Source organism: Oncorhynchus keta, unplaced genomic scaffold (genome assembly GCF_023373465.1).
Source record: "Oncorhynchus keta strain PuntledgeMale-10-30-2019 unplaced genomic scaffold, Oket_V2 Un_contig_3981_pilon_pilon, whole genome shotgun sequence".
In the NCBI taxonomy this organism is placed as follows: domain Eukaryota; kingdom Metazoa; phylum Chordata; class Actinopteri; order Salmoniformes; family Salmonidae; genus Oncorhynchus; species Oncorhynchus keta.
In genome coordinates, this window is record NW_026287538.1 from 454,679 (window position 1) to 471,799 (window position 17,121).

General features: G+C 45.6%; 2 protein-coding genes across 2 annotated transcripts in view; one reads left to right on the plus strand and one right to left on the minus strand.

The window, feature by feature from the left end:
• The first annotated feature begins 450 nt into the window (after window positions 1–450).
• LOC127924381 (cysteine-rich, acidic integral membrane protein-like) lies at window positions 451–3,674 on the plus strand. Its single transcript, XM_052509093.1, has 10 exons — window positions 451–462; window positions 1,070–1,201; window positions 1,238–1,309; window positions 1,418–1,669; window positions 1,706–2,137; window positions 2,246–2,281; window positions 2,424–2,459; window positions 2,532–2,603; window positions 2,748–2,819; window positions 2,928–3,674. Exons 1-7 carry the CDS (start codon window positions 451–453, stop codon window positions 2,433–2,435), a joined length of 948 nt encoding a protein of 315 aa, XP_052365053.1. The 3' UTR covers window positions 2,436–2,459; window positions 2,532–2,603; window positions 2,748–2,819; window positions 2,928–3,674.
• Window positions 3,675–5,074: 1,400 nt separating this feature from the next.
• The window catches only part of LOC118383227 (prolactin receptor-like), a 47,142-nt gene continuing 35,095 nt past the window's right edge, over window positions 5,075–17,121 (minus strand). The window contains exons 3-9 of the mRNA XM_052509090.1: window positions 16,378–16,519; window positions 14,349–14,518; window positions 9,032–9,210; window positions 7,984–8,137; window positions 7,751–7,838; window positions 7,436–7,505; window positions 5,075–5,936 (exon numbers count right to left, since the gene is read on the minus strand). Coding sequence (XP_052365050.1) covers window positions 5,211–5,936; window positions 7,436–7,505; window positions 7,751–7,838; window positions 7,984–8,137; window positions 9,032–9,210; window positions 14,349–14,518; window positions 16,378–16,519 — 1,529 coding nt within the window. The 3' untranslated portion in view covers window positions 5,075–5,210. The remainder of the gene's footprint in view (window positions 5,937–7,435; window positions 7,506–7,750; window positions 7,839–7,983; window positions 8,138–9,031; window positions 9,211–14,348; window positions 14,519–16,377; window positions 16,520–17,121) is intronic.

Genomic DNA, 17,121 nt, shown 5'->3' on the forward strand with positions numbered 1-17,121 from the left:
TATTCACTGCATGGGAAAGATCTTGCAGCTGGGGACAGCGCTTCCAAAACGAACAACATAACTCACCCACCCCACCGTATCCAATGTACAGAACAGAAACAATTTGACCTGACTGCTTCTACGTGTCCTATATGGCCTTCACAAATACAGCTGTTGTCTGTGTTAATGTGTGTGTGTGTGTGTGTGTGTCTATCTCGTGAGAAAAATATATAATTTCAGTCTACCAGTGTGAGCACTTCTAAGGACAGGAGAGTTCCACACAGTCAAGTCAAGGCACAAACTTGAAGCGGCACAGCAGAGTACAACAGTGAACAGAACATTATGACAACACAGAGAAAAGCACTGTACAGGACTTGATGGTAGAGAAACCACCTGACTTCATAGAGAGGGGGGGGGAGCGAGAAAAACCAAGAGAGAGACATTAAAAACATCAGTCATTTAACCTTAAAAATGTACCAACACGTAAAACAGACTCACCAAGGTTCTTCCACAGGGCCAGTGTAACAGACTAACCAAGGTCCATCCATAGGGCCAGTGTTTCAGACTAACCAAGGTCCATCCACAGGGCCAGTGTAACAGACTAACCAAGGTCCATCCATAGGGCCAGTGTAACAGACTAACCAAGGTCCATCCACAGGGCCAGTGTAACAGACTAACCAAGGTCCATCCATAGGGCCAGTGTAACAGACTAACCAAGGTCCATCCACAGGGCCAGTGTAACAGACTAACCAAGGTCCATCCACAGGGCCAGTGTAACAGACTAACCAAGGTCCATCCATAGGGCCAGTGTAACAGAGTAACCAAGGTCCATCCACAGGGCCAGTGTAACACACTAACCAAGGTCCATCCATAGGGCCAGTGTAACAGACTAACCAAGGTCCATCCACAGGGCCAGTGTTTCAGACTAACCAAGGTCCATCCACAGGGCCAGTGTAACAGACTAACCAAGGTCCATCCACAGGGCCAGTGTAACAGACTAACCAAGGTCCATCCATAGGGCCAGTGTAACAGAGTAACCAAGGTCCATCCACAGGGCCAGTGTAACACACTAACCAAGGTCCATCCATAGGGCCAGTGTAACAGACTAACCAAGGTCCATCCACAGGGCCAGTGTTTCAGACTAACCAAGGTCCATCCACAGGGCCAGTGTAACAGACTAACCAAGGTCCATCCACAGGGCCAGTGTAACAGACTAACCAAGGTCCATCCATAGGGCCAGTGTAACAGACTAACCAAGGTCCATCCACAGGGCCAGTGTAACAGACTAACCAAGGTCCATCCACAGGGCCAGTGTAACAGACTAACCAAGGTCCATCCATAGGGCCAGTGTAACAGACTAACCAAGGTCCATCCACAGGGCCAGTGTAACAGACTAACCAAGGTCCATCCATAGGGCCAGTGTAACAGACTAACCAAGGTCCATCCACAGGGCCAGTGTAACAGACTAACCAAGGTCCATCTACAGGGCCAGTGTAACAGACTAACCAAGGTCCATCTACAGGGCCAGTGTAACAGACTAACCAAGGTCCATCTACAGGGCCAGTGTAACAGACTAACCAAGGTCCATCTACAGGGCCAGTGTAACAGACTAACCAAGGTCCATCTACAGGGCCAGTGTAACAGACTAACCAAGGTCCATCCACAGGGCCAGTGTAACAGACTAACCAAGGTCCATCCATAGGGCCAGTGTAACAGACTAACCAAGGTCCATCCACAGGGCCAGTGTTTCAGACTAACCAAGGTCCATCCACAGGGCCATTGTAACAGACTAACCAAGGTCCATCCACAGGGCCAGTGTAACAGACTAACCAAGGTCCATCCACAGGGCCAGTGTTTCAGACAAACCAAGGTCCATCCACAGGGCCAGTGTAACAGACTAACCAAGGTCCATCCACAGGGCCAGTGTAACAGACTAAACAAGGTCCATCCACAGGGCCAGTGTAACAGACTAACCAAGGTCCATCCACAGGGCCAGTGTAACAGACTAACCAAGGTCCATCCACAGGGCCAGTGTAACAGACTAAACAAGGTCCATCCACAGGGCCAGTGTAACAGACTAACCAAGGTCCATCCACAGGGCCAGTGTAACAGACTAAACAAGGTCCATCCACAGGGCCAGTGTAACAGACTAACCAAGGTCCATCCATAGGGCCAGTGTTTCAGACTAAACAAGGTCCATCCATAGGGCCAGTGTTTCAGACTAAACAAGGTCCATCCATAGGGCCAGTGTTTCAGACTAAACAAGGTCCATCCACAGGGCCAGTGTAACAGACTAACCAAGGTCCATCCATAGGGCCAGTGTCAGACTAAACAAGGTCCATCCATAGGGCCAGTGTTTCAGACTAAACAAGGTCCATCCATAGGGCCAGTGTTTCAGACTAACCAAGGTCCATCCATAGGGCCAGTGTTTCAGACTAACCAAGGTCCATCCATAGGGCCAGTGTTTCAGACTAAACAAGGTCCATCCACAGGGCCAGTGTTTCAGACTAAACAAGGTCCATCCATAGGGTCAGTGTAACAGACTAACCAAGGTCCATCCATAGGGCCAGTGTAACAGACTAAACAAGGTCCATCCATAGGGCCAGTGTTTCAGACTAAACAAGGTCCATCCATAGGGCCAGTGTAACAGACTAAACAAGGTCCATCTACAGGGCCAGTGTAACAGACTAACCAAGGTCCATCTACAGGGCCAGTGTAACAGACTAACCAAGGTCCATCTACAGGGCCAGTGTAACAGACTAAACAAGGTCCATCCACAGGGCCAGTGTTTCAGACTAAACAAGGTCCATCCACAGGGCCAGTGTTTCAGACTAAACAAGGTCCATCCATAGGGCCAGTGTAACAGACTAACCAAGGTCCATCCACAGGGCCAGTGTTTCAGACTAAACAAGGTCCATCCACAGGGCCAGTGTTTCAGACTAACCAAGGTCCATCCATAGGGCCAGTGTTTCAGACTAAACAAGGTCCATCCACAGGGCCAGTGTTTCAGACTAAACAAGGTCCATCCATAGGGCCAGTGTTTCAGACTAAACAAGGTCCATCCATAGGGCCAGTGTAACAGACTAAACAAGGTCCATCCATAGGGCCAGTGTGATAGGAACACAGTGTTTTAGTACAAAGTATTTAAGCTACTCGTTGCATCATCTCGTACTGTGTGTGTTATCATCATTATCCAGTGTGTTAAATGGCTAATGAACTGCTTCCGATGTAATTAAACTGGACCCCGACATTTCAAATGCTCTGAGACTGGTTTATTTAACAGGTGATGCATATTATTTGTTTCTCCATGTTTCTTTCAGAAAACAATGCATATATTTAGTGTAAAAATCCTCTGAAAATATTAGACTGCCATCCACACACCTTCAAGGTTATCTTCCTAGCAACTGGGAGCGTCTTACTTTTGTCATTATAAAAGCCTCCATTTTCTAAATAGCATACATGCCCTCCTATTCACCAGGAAAGCTTGTCAAAGAAGATTTTATGAAGAAATCACTGTGAAAAACACATCTACTCAAGTATGTGGGTGTGGTGAAAATGTCTTGTTCCTGTACATAACATTAGACACTTTAACCATTGTTTGTTCCTGTACATAACATTACACACTTTAACCATTGTTTGTTCCTGTACATAACATTAGACACTTTAACCATTGTTTGTTCCTGTACATAACATTAGACACTTTAACCTTGTTTGTCCACTTCAGAAGATGTGTTTTCTCCCTACTCGTCTGGTAGCCTCATTTTCTATGTAAAAATCAATCAAATGATCACAGTGCTCTTTTCTTTAGCCTCCTCTCTTTTCTCCCCTGAGAGAGAGTGTGTGTTATGTTCTGGTAAATAAGTGCTTTCAAATCCAGCATGTAGTTAATAGTCAGAGCACATGTAGCACTGCATAGTGAAGGCTGTTTTACAGACTGAAAATGATAAATGTTACCAAAAATGACCATCACTTGTTTTGAATACAGTGCAATCTGTAGTTTCATCTCTGACCAAAAATGAAAGAAAAGGAAAATAAGTTTTGAGTGTATGTATGTTTGTGCCGTCACACGGGACTGAAAGTAGATTGCACCTTTACTGGGTTGACTTCCTACTGTATGCTTGGTTGAGTTCCTGAGTATGAAGCATACAGTTAAATCTGGGATTTAGTTCATGGATTGAACCCAGACAGTTCACTTTCTAAGTGTACTTTACTGTTATCATTATTATTATTATAACATTGCCTCGTTATATTTCTCGTCAATAGTGCATTTGATATATTAACGTATTTCCTCTGTAATTCATTCATTCTAATAATTACAATCATTTCTCTCTAAAAATGCATTTATATTTGAAGAAGTGTACTGCTCTCTTGGTCTGGGTGTTCAGATCTTTGGTGTGCTTCACTGTTCTCTTAATGCAGGTTAACTTCTGCCAGGGCCTCAGAACGGCTATGACTGGTCTCAGTGAAGTACAACTGCTATTCTTGCATTCGTCAAACCTTTCACCTAAATCCAATTAAATGAGTTCACAGAGCCCTAAAACCTGACTGTTAAAAATCGAAGCGTCTTTCACAGAGTGGTTGGTCATTAATTCTACATCCAACAACAAGAGAGTTCGCAGGCATTATTATCTAACAAGATTGGACCGAAGTACAGGTGAGTATATTGACCTTTCAGTGACTCAGTCCACACAACAACAGTTGTAGTTCTACAGAGAATCTATTGTTATTGTTCAAGACACTTTGCAAGTTTTTTTTTCTTCATCTTGTCAGATTTTCTGCGTCAAAAGGAATCCATCTTGTATCCCGACCTCGGCTCACAGTCAAATGCTGCATCTCTGATTCCCCGCAGAGAGAATGTAGTCAGAACATGGTCCCTGCCATATCAGCAGTGAATAGAGGTGGCAGCAGTGTCTGTCCAGCAGTGTCACTGTCATTTGGCAGGCAAGGGGGGGGGGGGGGGTAGACACAGAGGACTCATGTCCCAGGCCGGTGCACTCACAAAAACACATCTATATGTTAGTATATTAAGTAGGTATATTCAAAGGTCCATCCATGAGTTAACATCCTCATTTTAGCCTGGAGTAATTCCTGTTGCTGTGTGTGTGTGTGTGTGTGTGTGTGTGTGTGTGTGTGTGTGTGTGTGTGTGTGTGTGTGTGTGTGTGTGTGTGTGTGTGTGTGTGTGTGTGTGTGTGTGTGTGTGTGTGTGTGAGTGAGTATGTGTGCTAAATGGTCACACCCTGTTGCCCTGTGTGCCTGTGGTTCCAGGCAGTAAAGGCACAGCCACTTCACTCTGCTCCACACTCTCTGACTCCACCTCTGTCTCTACCACTGTCTCTCCCGGAGCACTCCCGTTGGCTACTGCCTCCATCTTCTTAGCCAGGTAGTCATCTAACTGGCTGCTCTTCTCCAGCCCTCCTTCCTCTAGCTCCTCCTCCAGCTGTACGTAGGGGCTGTGTTTCAGGTGGTTGGGCAGGCAGGGCACCAGATGCACTTGTCCGTTGTCACCCAGCACGTTCACGCACGTGTAGAAGTCCTGGGTGGATGATGGGGGCGGGGCCTGCTGGTCCGTAGGCGGGACGGGGGTGGGATTCATCATCATGCTGTAGTCAGTGCCCGGGAAGACGAGAAGCTCCGGCTGGTCGGGGTTTGCTGTTGGCCATTCCCACGAGGTCGGGAAGGCTTCCACTGGAGCCTGGCAGTAAGGGGCGGGGACTGGGGTGTAAGAGGCGGGCACTGGTGTATAAGGGGCGTGGCTGGAGGTTGTCTGGACCAGTAGTTGGCTGTGGATGGCCATATCATAATCCTCCTTCCAGACTGCTAGGACCCCCGGGGGAGCCTGGAGAGATTGGTTGCTGTCCATGTTGACAGGGTCCCAGACCTCCTCCTCGCTGTAGCTTGGGGGCTTATAGCCATGGAAGGAGATGAAATGACGGTTGATCTCATCAAAGCCCCCTTTCTGAAAGAGAAGGAAGGAGGAGAAAGATGAGAAGGAGGGAGGAGAAAAGGAGAAAGGGAGGTGAGGGGATAGAGAAGATGGGAAGAGGAGTGGTTAGAGAAGATACGAAGGGGAGGGGATAGAGAAGATAGGAAGAGTAGGGGTTAGAGAAGATAGGAAGAGTAGGGGTTAGAGAAGATAGGAAGGGGAGGGGATAGAGAAGATAGGAAGGGGAGGGGATAGAGAAGATAGGAAGGGGAGGGGTTAGATAAGATAGGAAGGGGAGGGGATAGAGAAGAAAGGAAGGGGAGGGGACAGAGGAGATAGGAAGGGGAGGGGATAGAGAAGATAGGAAGGGGAGGGGATAGAGAAGATATGAAGGGGAGGGGTTAGTGAAGATAGGAAGGGGACAGAGAAAATAGGAAGGGGAGGAGATGGGAAGGGGAGGGGACAGCGAAGACAGGAAGGGGAGGGGTTAGAGAAGATAGGGGATAGAGAAGGAGTGGATAGAGAAGACAGGAAGGGGAGGGGATAAAGAAGATAGGAAGGGGAGGGGATAAAGAAGATAGGGGATAGAGAATGAGTGGATAGAGAAGATAGGAAGGGGAGGTGTTAGAGAAGATAGGAAGGGGAGGGGATAGAGAAGATAGGAAGGGGAGGGGTTAGAGAAGATAGGAAGGGGAGGGGATAGAGAAGATAGGGGATAGAGAATGAGTGAATAGAGAAGATAGGAAGGGGAGGGGATAGAGAAGATAGGGGATAGAGAATGAGTGAATAGAGAAGATAGGAAGGGGAGGGGATAGAGAAGATAGGGGATAGAGAATGAGTGGATAGAGAAGATAGGAAGGGGAGGGGATAGAGAAGATAGGGGATAGAGAATGAGTGGATAGAGAAGATAGGAAGGGGAGGGGATAGAGAAGATAGGGGATAGAGAATGAGTGAATAGAGAAGATAGGAAGGGGAGGGGATAAAGAAGATACGGGATAGAGAAGGAGTGAATAGAGAAGATAGGAAGGGGAGGGGATAAAGAAGATACGGGATAGAGAATGAGTGGATAGAGAAGATAGGAAGGGGAGGGGATAGAGAAGATAGGGGATAGAGAATGAGTGAATAGAGAAGATAGGAAGGGGAGGGGATAGAGAAGATAGGGGATAGAGAATGAGTGGATAGAGAAGATAGGAAGGGGAGGGGATAGAGAAGATAGGGGATAGAGAATGAGTGAATAGAGAAGATAGGAAGGGGAGGGGATAGAGAAGATAGGGGATAGAGAATGAGTGGATAGAGAAGATAGGAAGGTGAGGGGATAAAGAAGATACGGGATAGAGAAGGAGTGAATAGAGAAGATAGGAAGGGGAGGGCTTAGAGAAGATAGGAAGGGGATTGATGGATAGAAAAAAATAGAAAAACAAATGACTCAGTGAAGCTTGAGTGAACAATGAGTTATAAGTGTGTGTGTGTGTGTGTGTGTGTGTGTGTGTGTGTGTGTGTGTGTGTGTGTGTGTGTGTATGTGTGTATTTACCTTCAGAAGCAGGGGATTGATGCCTCTGATGCGTGGTTTGGGAATTGGAGGCAGAATGAATGCTTTTATCCTACAGCAAAAGAGAGAACCATCAATACACTTTCTACATTTATATTTCATGATATTACAGCCTATGTAGCATGTGTCTGTAATATAGAAGGGTTTATATATCAATACAAGATCACTCCTGCACACATTTATCTCTAAACCTGTCCTTTATGTAAAGAATAAAACGCTGTGTCTTAAGTATTTGAAAGAAATCAAACATGTATTTGATGTTTATATAGTTGTTTACGTGTGTGTGTGCTTCCCTACCTCTTGCCCTGTAGGATAATTCCAAAGCCGATGACTAGCAACAACATGACCCCAACACCGGTCACCAAAAGCAGAGCCAGCAGCTTATCTGTAAGGGACAAAGACAGCACACGTCTAGATCATTCCGTATGCCAACACTGTAATATGGGTCATATAACAGTGCTTCAAATTAGGAGTTGACTGTGGGTAGGTGCAGACAGTAACTGAATCATCAGACAGTTAAGAGTCCCTACCGGGGGTAGATTTGACTGGGACACAGAGTAGGAGAGAGGTGCTCCACTTGCTCCAGAGGCCGTTGTTGCGGGAACGGCATCTCACCCTGACAATGTACTCTCCTACCGGCAGATCCAGCAGCTCCAGACAAGGCTCTCTCAGCAAGCCCTTCACCTGCAGACACACAGGGGGCGATAGTGAGCTGTCAGTAGCAGTTACAGTACACATACATCATTTAGCAGATGCTCTTATCCAGAGCAATTTACAGTAGTGAATGCATACTTTTTCATACATTTTTCATACTGGTCCCCCATGGGAGTCATACCCACAACCCTGGCGTTGCAAGCGCCATGCTCTACCAACTGAGCTACACGTGATAGAGGTGACAGAAGGTGATAGAGTAGTGTGATACTGGTTAAAGTGACAGTTTATATCTGATACTGTTGAAATAATATATACTGTTAATATATAATATATACTCTTTAAAAAAGATCCTTCACCGTTCAGCCAGACTAAACCAACTAAACCTGCATTTCTGTTTCTGTTCTTTCTCTTCTCTCATCTGACAAAGAGGCAGGATCATCGGTCGTAACAGACAAACTCCCGGGTTAACTGTGAAATAAACACATCTTCCTCTTAAAGAATCAATCACGGACATGACATGCTTCCCACGTCACACGCGTAACACCCTCAAATGGTGTTGATAAACACTGCAACTACACCCCTCCCTCTGTCTCCCCCTCTCTCTTTCCCCCTCCCCCTCTCTATTTCCCCCTCTCTCTTCCCGCTATCCCCCCCTCTCTCTATTTCCCCCTCTCTCTTCCCGCTATCTCCCCCCCCTCTCTCTCTATTTCCCCCTCTCTTCTTCCCTCTATTTCCCCTCTCTCTTTCCCACTCTCCCCCTCTCTCTCTCTCCCCCTCTCTCTCTCTTTCCCTCTCTCTCTCTCCTCTCTCTTTCCTCTCTCTCTTTCCCCCTCTCTCTCTCTCTCTCTCTCTCTCTCTCTCTCTCTCTCTCTCTCTCTCTCTCTCTCTCTCTCTCTCTCTCTCTCTCTCTCTCTCTCTCTCTACCTTCCAGTTGTTGGGCTCGGCGATGCGTCGGTACTGCAGCTCGAAGACCAGGGTGATCCAACCGTACTGGATGTGGGAGGGATTGGGGTAAACCCAGGACACCATGGCGGTGCGGCCAGCTTCCTCCTCCGTCTCGTTCAACAGGGTGTAGGTCAAGTTAACCGGAGCCTCTGTCTCCACTGCAGACAGACAGAGAGACAGACAGACAGCGGAGAGAGCGTTCGGACATGGACAGAGAGGGAAGAAGTGAAGTCAAGAAAACTGCATGGCGTGGGCTTGTTATGGTTGTATGCTTCACAGGGAGCAAAGAAGAGCTAGAACGTAAGGTGAAAGGAAAAGGCCTAGACTGGCAGTCACGGGGAGGGGTGAATACACAATGAACAGCAAACAGGATGTGGAGGGACAACAGAGGAGACAACAAGCAACATGCTGAGGTAATGGTACATGAATGGGGTTATCTTTTATAATGAACACGTAGAAAGGCCAGTTGGAAGGGGTATCAGAGTAAGAAGGGGAAGCTGAATCGGTTCTGAATGACACATCTCTATTGTTACCATGAGAAAAAGCCAAGAGCCTGGAGAGGAACCCTTCTATTTTCCTTCACATGCGTTACTATTCTCTGTGCATACAGAAGCACAATGTAGACATGAGTGGTGACTGTTTGCAATGTGCATACAGTATTGAACATTCACATGCACGTGTACACAAACACACACACACACAAATCAGGGTGCTCTTTCCATCGGCTTTGGGAGTGCACTCACTGATGGAGAAGTAAGGGGGACAGAATGTCTCTGATGGGATCAGATGTGCCCTGCTGGGAGGGGACTAACTCCCATTGGACTGGGTTGAAATGAGGAAGAGCTGACGTCACACACACAGGGAGAGGAGGCGTGGCCGACGCCAGACACACAGGAAGAGACATCACAAATATCAGACACAACAGTCATAGGTTGAGCTGAAATAGCACCCTATTCCATATACTACAGTGTACTGAAATAGCACCCTATTCCATATACTACAGTGTACTGAAATAGCACCCTATTCCATATACTATAGTGTACTGAAATAGCACCCTATTCCATATACTACAGTGTACTGAAATAGCACCCTATTCCATATACTATAGTGCACTGAAATAGCACCCTATTCCATATACTACAGTGTACTGAAATAGCACCCTATTCCATATACTACAGTGTACTGAAATAGCACCCTATTCCCCTTAGGTTCTGGTCAAAAGTAGCACACTATCTAGGGCAACTAGAAAGGCAACTAGATTCAGCTGTTGGACGACTTTTGTTGGAGCTAATGGTTGGGGGGCTGGAAAATAATGATAATAATTTGTACACTGCAAATTGACCACAACTATGCCCCAAAAGAGATTGTATTTGAAAATAACAGTAATAATAATTTCATACCTTGATTACATTGAGACAACATCACATATTTCTCTTTTTATTTACATTTGTGTGAATACTTGGGAACAGATTTCCTAAATTAAACTCAATTTTAGCTGAATTGTTGCTGATTTTACAGTTTTTTTTGGGGGGGGGGGGTAAGAGAAATCGCTAGCCAGATGGTTTTAGATCTCGGGAGCAGGATGCCGTTCCAGACTGTGTGGAGCCCCCAGGTGGTCTATATCAGGGGTTCCCAAACTTTTCCACTTGGGGCCCCCGTTCCAGTATTGGGGAACAGCCTGCGCCCCCACGCATGCGCCATGTCTATTTCTATGGGCACAAGCTCTGTTCATGACACAAACTGTTCACACCCTTAGTTTAGCAGCTTTCTGTAATTCTACACATTTTGTCATGGGGTGAAAATAACATTTATCAGTTTTAAAGCTAATTTTATTGCAATTCTATTCATTTAGCCATGTCTAATGTGTGTATACATGTTATATTTGAGTGACTAAAAACGTACAACAATATCTATGGGCTAAAAAACATATATAAATACACTTTAGCTGACATGGGCTAGTTGAGCTGGACATTTCTGACAAGTTAAAAATAGCTCTCCAAGTTATGTAATGACTGACATGACAAGAGGAACTGATGATGTACTACCCAATTTTGACCCAGTTTGACTGTGGTCTATATCACCCTGTTCCTATATCATCCACATCCAGGCAGTGGTCTATATCACCCTGTACCTATATCATCCACATCCAGACAGTGGTCTATATCACCCTGTACCTATATCATCCACATCCAGACAGTGGTCTATATCACCCTGTACCTATATCATCCACATCCAGGCAGTGGTCTATATCACCCTGTACCTATATCATCCACATCCAGACAGTGGTCTATATCACCCTGTTCCTATATCAGCCACATCCAGACAGTGGTCTATATCACCCTGTTCCTATATCATCCACATCCAGACAGTGGTCTATATCACCCTGTTCCTATATCAGCCACATCCAGACAGTGGTCTATATCACCCTGTTCCTATATCATCCACATCCAGGCAGTGGTCTATATCACCCTGTTCCTATATCAGCCACATCCAGACAGTGGTCTATATCACCCTGTTCCTATATCATCCACATCCAGGCAGTGGTCTATATCACCCTGTTCCTATATCATCCACATCCAGGCAGTGGTCTATATCACCCTGTACCTATATCATCCACATCCAGACAGTGGTCTATATCACCCTGTACCTATATCATCATCCAGGCAGTGGTCTATATCACCCTGTACCTATATCATCCACATCCAGGCAGTGGTCTATATCACCCTGTACCTATATCATCCACATCCAGGCAGTGGTCTATATCACCCTGTACCTATATCATCCACATCCAGGCAGTGGTCTATATCACCCTGTACCTATATCATCCACATCCAGACAGTGGTCTATATCACCCTGTTCCTATATCATCCACATCCAGACAGTGGTCTATATCACCCTGTACCTATATCATCCACATCCAGGCAGTGGTCTATATCACCCTGTACCTATATCATCCACATCCAGGCAGTGGTCTATATCACCCTGTACCTATATCATCCACATCCAGGCAGTGGTCTATATCACCCTGTACCTATATCATCCACATCCAGACAGTGGTCTATATCACCCTGTACCTATATCATCCACATCCAGGCAGTGGTCTATATCACCCTGTACCTATATCATCCACATCCAGACAGTGGTCTATATCACCCTGTACCTATATCATCCACATCCAGGCAGTGGTCTATATCACCCTGTACCTATATCATCCACATCCAGGCAGTGGTCTATATCACCCTGTACCTATATCATCCACATCCAGGCAGTGGTCTATATGTACCTATATCATCCACATCCAGGCAGTGGTCTATATCACCCTGTTCCTATATCATCCACATCCAGGCAGTGGTCTATATCACCCTGTTCCTATATCAGCCACATCCAGACAGTGGTCTATATCACCCTGTTCCTATATCATCCACATCCAGGCAGTGGTCTATATCACCCTGTTCCTATATCATCCACATCCAGGCAGTGGTCTATATCACCCTGTTCCTATATCATCCACATCCAGGCAGTGGTCTATATCACCCTGTACCTATATCATCCACATCCAGACAGTGGTCTATATCACCCTGTTCCTATATCATCCACATCCAGACAGTGGTCTATATCACCCTGTACCTATATCATCCACATCCAGACAGTGGTCTATATCACCCTGTTCCTATATCATCCACATCCAGACAGTGGTCTATATCACCCTGTTCCTATATCATCCACATCCAGACAGTGGTCTATATCACCCTGTACCTATATCATCCACATCCAGACAGTGGTCTATATCACCCTGTACCTATATCATCCACATCCAGGCAGTGGTCTATATCACCCTTTTCCTATATCATCCACATCCAGGCAGTGGTCTATATCACCCTGTACCTATATCAGCCACATCCAGACAGTGGTCTATATCACCCTGTTCCTATATCATCCACATCCAGACAGTGGTCTATATCACCCTGTACCTATATCATCCACATCCAGGCAGTGGTCTATATCACCCTGTACCTATATCATCCACATCCAGACAGTGGTCTATATCACCCTGTTCCTATATCAGCCACATCCAGACAGTGGTCTATATCACCCTGTACCTATATCAGCCACATCCAGACAGTGGTCTATATCACCCTGTACCTATATCATCCACATCCAGGCAGTGGTCTATATCACCCTGTACCTATATCATCCACATCCAGGCAGTGGGTACCTATCATCATCCAGGCAGTGGTCTATATCACCCTGTACCTATATCATCCACATCCAGGCAGTGGTCTATATCACCCTGTTCCTATATCAGCCACATCCAGACAGTGGTCTATATCACCCTGTTCCTATATCATCCACATCCAGGCAGTGGTCTATATCACCCTGTTCCTATATCAGCCACATCCAGACAGTGGTCTATATCACCCTGTTCCTATATCATCCACATCCAGGCAGTGGTCTATATCACCCTGTACCTATATCATCCACATCCAGACAGTGGTCTATAGTGGTCTATATCACCCTGTTCCTATATCATCCACATCCAGACAGTGGTCTATATCACCCTGTACCTATATCAGCCACATCCAGACAGTGGTCTATATCACCCTGTACCTATATCATCATCCAGACAGTGGTCTATATCACCCTGTACCTATATCATCCACATCCAGACAGTGGTCTATATCACCCTGTACCTATATCAGCCACATCCAGACAGTGGTCTATATCACCCTGTACCTATATCATCCACATCCAGGCAGTGGTCTATATCACCCTGTACCTATATCAGCCACATCCAGACAGTGGTCTATATCACCCTGTACCTATATCATCCACATCCAGGCAGTGGTCTATATCACCCTGTACCTATATCAGCCACATCCAGACAGTGGTCTATATCACCCTTTTCCTATATCATCCACATCCAGGCAGTGGTCTATATCACCCTTTTCCTATATCATCCACATCCAGGCAGTGGTCTATATCACCCTGTACCTATATCAGCCACATCCAGACAGTGGTCTATATCACCCTTTTCCTATATCATCCACATCCAGGCAGTGGTCTATATCACCCTGTACCTATATCAGCCACATCCAGACAGTGGTCTATATCACCCTTTTCCTATATCATCCACATCCAGGCAGTGGTCTATATCACCCTGTACCTATATCAGCCACATCCAGACAGTGGTCTATATCACCCTGTACCTATATCAGCCACATCCAGACAGTGAACTATATCACCCTGTACCTATATCATCAGCCACACCCAGACAGTGATTTATCTCTCCCTGTACCTATATCAGCCACGTCCAGACAGTGGTCCTTGGAGCTGAACACTCCGTGGGAGGTCCTGGCCATCACGTTCATGCAGTATATGGTCCAGATGGACGTGTGGCCGCTGTCAAAGTGACAACTGTTGGGGCCGCCCGTTACATAGTCTGGACACTCACGCCTCGGCCCCTTTCTGTGACAAACAAGAAAGGAATGATATGGTCAATTCAATTCAACTCAAGTCATTTCTTTGAATGAAGACGGTCTCTTAGGGTACATTGTTCCTACACAATGTGATAGAATGAAAATACCTGCATTTATTGGGGGAAAAAGCCTTGAAATTAAAAATTAATCTTAGAGTAATTCAAGGCGTTTTTTAATGAATGCAGGATTTTATCCTCTACCAATCCTGCAACAAGGAGAGTACAAGGTGTGTACTGTGTATATATACAGTATACAGTACATGGTGTGTACATATACAGTATATTGTTCCTGGTGTGTGTATATACAGTGCCTTTGGAAAGTATTCAGACCCCTTGTCTTTTTCCACATTTTGTTACGTTACAGCCTTATTCTAAAATTGATTAAATAAAATAAAAAATTCAGCAATCGACACACAATACACCATAATCACAAATCCGGTTTATTTAAATTTTTGCACATTCATAAAAAACAAAACAGAAATACCTGAAATACATAAATATTCAGACCCTTTGCTATGAGACTCGAAATTGAGCTCAGGTGCATCCTGTTTCCATTGATCGTCCTTGAAATGTTTCTACAACTTGATTGGAGTCCACCTGTGGTAATTTCAATTGATTGGACATAATTAGGGGCGGCAGGGTAGCCTAGTGGTTAGAGCGTTGGACTAGTAACCGGAAGGTTGCAAGTTCAAACCTCCGAGCTGACAAGGTACAAATCTGTCGTTCTGCCCCTGAACAGGCAGTTAACCCACTGTTCCTAGGCTGCCATTGAAAATAAGAATTTGTTCTTAACTGACTTGCCTAGTTAAATAAAGGTAGAATTGAAAAAAAACACACCTGTCTATATAAGGTCCCACAGTTGTCAGTGCATGTCAGAGCAAAAGCCATGATGTCTAAGGAATTGTCTGTAGAGCTTCGAGACCGGATTGTGTCGAGGCACAGATCTGGGGAAGGGTACCAAAACATTTATGCAGCATTGAAGGTCCCCAAGAACACAGTGGCCTCCATCGTTCTGAAATGGAAGAAGTATGGAACCACAAATACTTATCCTAGAGCTGGCTGCCCAGCCAAACTGAGCAATCGGGGTAGAAGGGCCTTGGTCTGGGAGGTGACCAAGAACCCAATGGTTACTCTGAAAGAGCTCCAGAGTTCCTCTGTGGAGATGGGAGAACCGTCCAGAAGGACAACCATCTCTGCAGCACTCCACCAATCAGGCCTTTATGGTAGAGTGGCCAGACGGAAGTCTTTCCACAGTAAAAAGCACATGACAGCCAACTTGGAGTTTACCAAAAGGCACCTAAAGGACTCTCAGACCTTGAGAAACAAGATTCTCTGGTCTGATGAAACCAACATTGAACTCTTTGGCCTGAATGCCAAGCATCACGTCTGGAGCAAACCAGGCACCACTCCTACGGTGAAGCATGATGGTGGCAGGGATGTTTTTCAGCGGCAGCGGCTGGGAGACTAGTCAGGATTGAGGGAAAGATGAACAGAGCAAAGTACAGAGAGATCCTTGATGAAAACCTGCTTCAGAGCACTCAGGACCTCAAACTGGGACAAAGGTTTACCTTCCAACAAGACACCGACCATAAGCACAACGCAGGAGTGGCTTCGGGGTCAAGTCTCTGAATGTCCTTTAGAGGCCCAGCCAGATCCCGGACCTGAATCCGATCTATCATCTCTGGAGAGACCTGAAAATAGCTGTGTTTTAACCTTGTCATTATGGGGTATTGTGTGTAGATTGAGGAGGACATATTTTTATTTAATCCATTTTAGAATAAGGCTGTAACTTAAAACATGTGGATCAAGGGGTCTGAATACGAATGCACTGTACAGTTATAGTACGTACTCTAAGGAGTAGGTGAGGCTGTAGGTGACGTTGTCGTCACTCTCGGAGTTGTTGTCAAGGGGATGCCACCAGCAAGTGAAGACCTCCATGTTGGGCGAGCGGCAGTAGTAGATGTGGGGCCGGGTCGTCACGGCAACAGCACCTGGGGGATAAAACGAGAGGTTAATGACTCTAACAGTCTCTATGGATATCTGCATTCACTGTCAGCTTTTTTCTAACAGACTGATATATTTTTCTATGCACTTCTTCGGTGAATACACGGATCAACAATTTATAAACATGAAGAAATACATGCCAAAATCATTCAGCTATCAAAATAATCCATATTACAAAACGTCAGCCTCTTAACATTTCACTGGGCCTCTCAGGTGCCCTGGTTGTCAGGGAAACTCAAATCCAGGTTCATGACATTTGGACTAACGCAAAAAACTGTTAATCCAGGTTTATGACATTTGGGCGAACGCTAATAACTGTTAATCCGTTAACCATTATAGAATCTCACAAAGGGTGAGGTGAGTTTGTCTGGATGGCGATGCTGGAACAACCACATGTGATACAAACTAAGGAAGTTTGAACACAAGTGTTTTGTGAAGTTATTTTCTTCTTATGTCATTGAACTCGAAACAGAGATCTCATATGTTTGAAAACAAACAGTTGTAAAGCATAGCACACACACTGAAGGGGGGGTCTAGTTGCACCAAAAACAAGTTGAAGCTAATATACAGGTTGGTCTTACGACTCTTG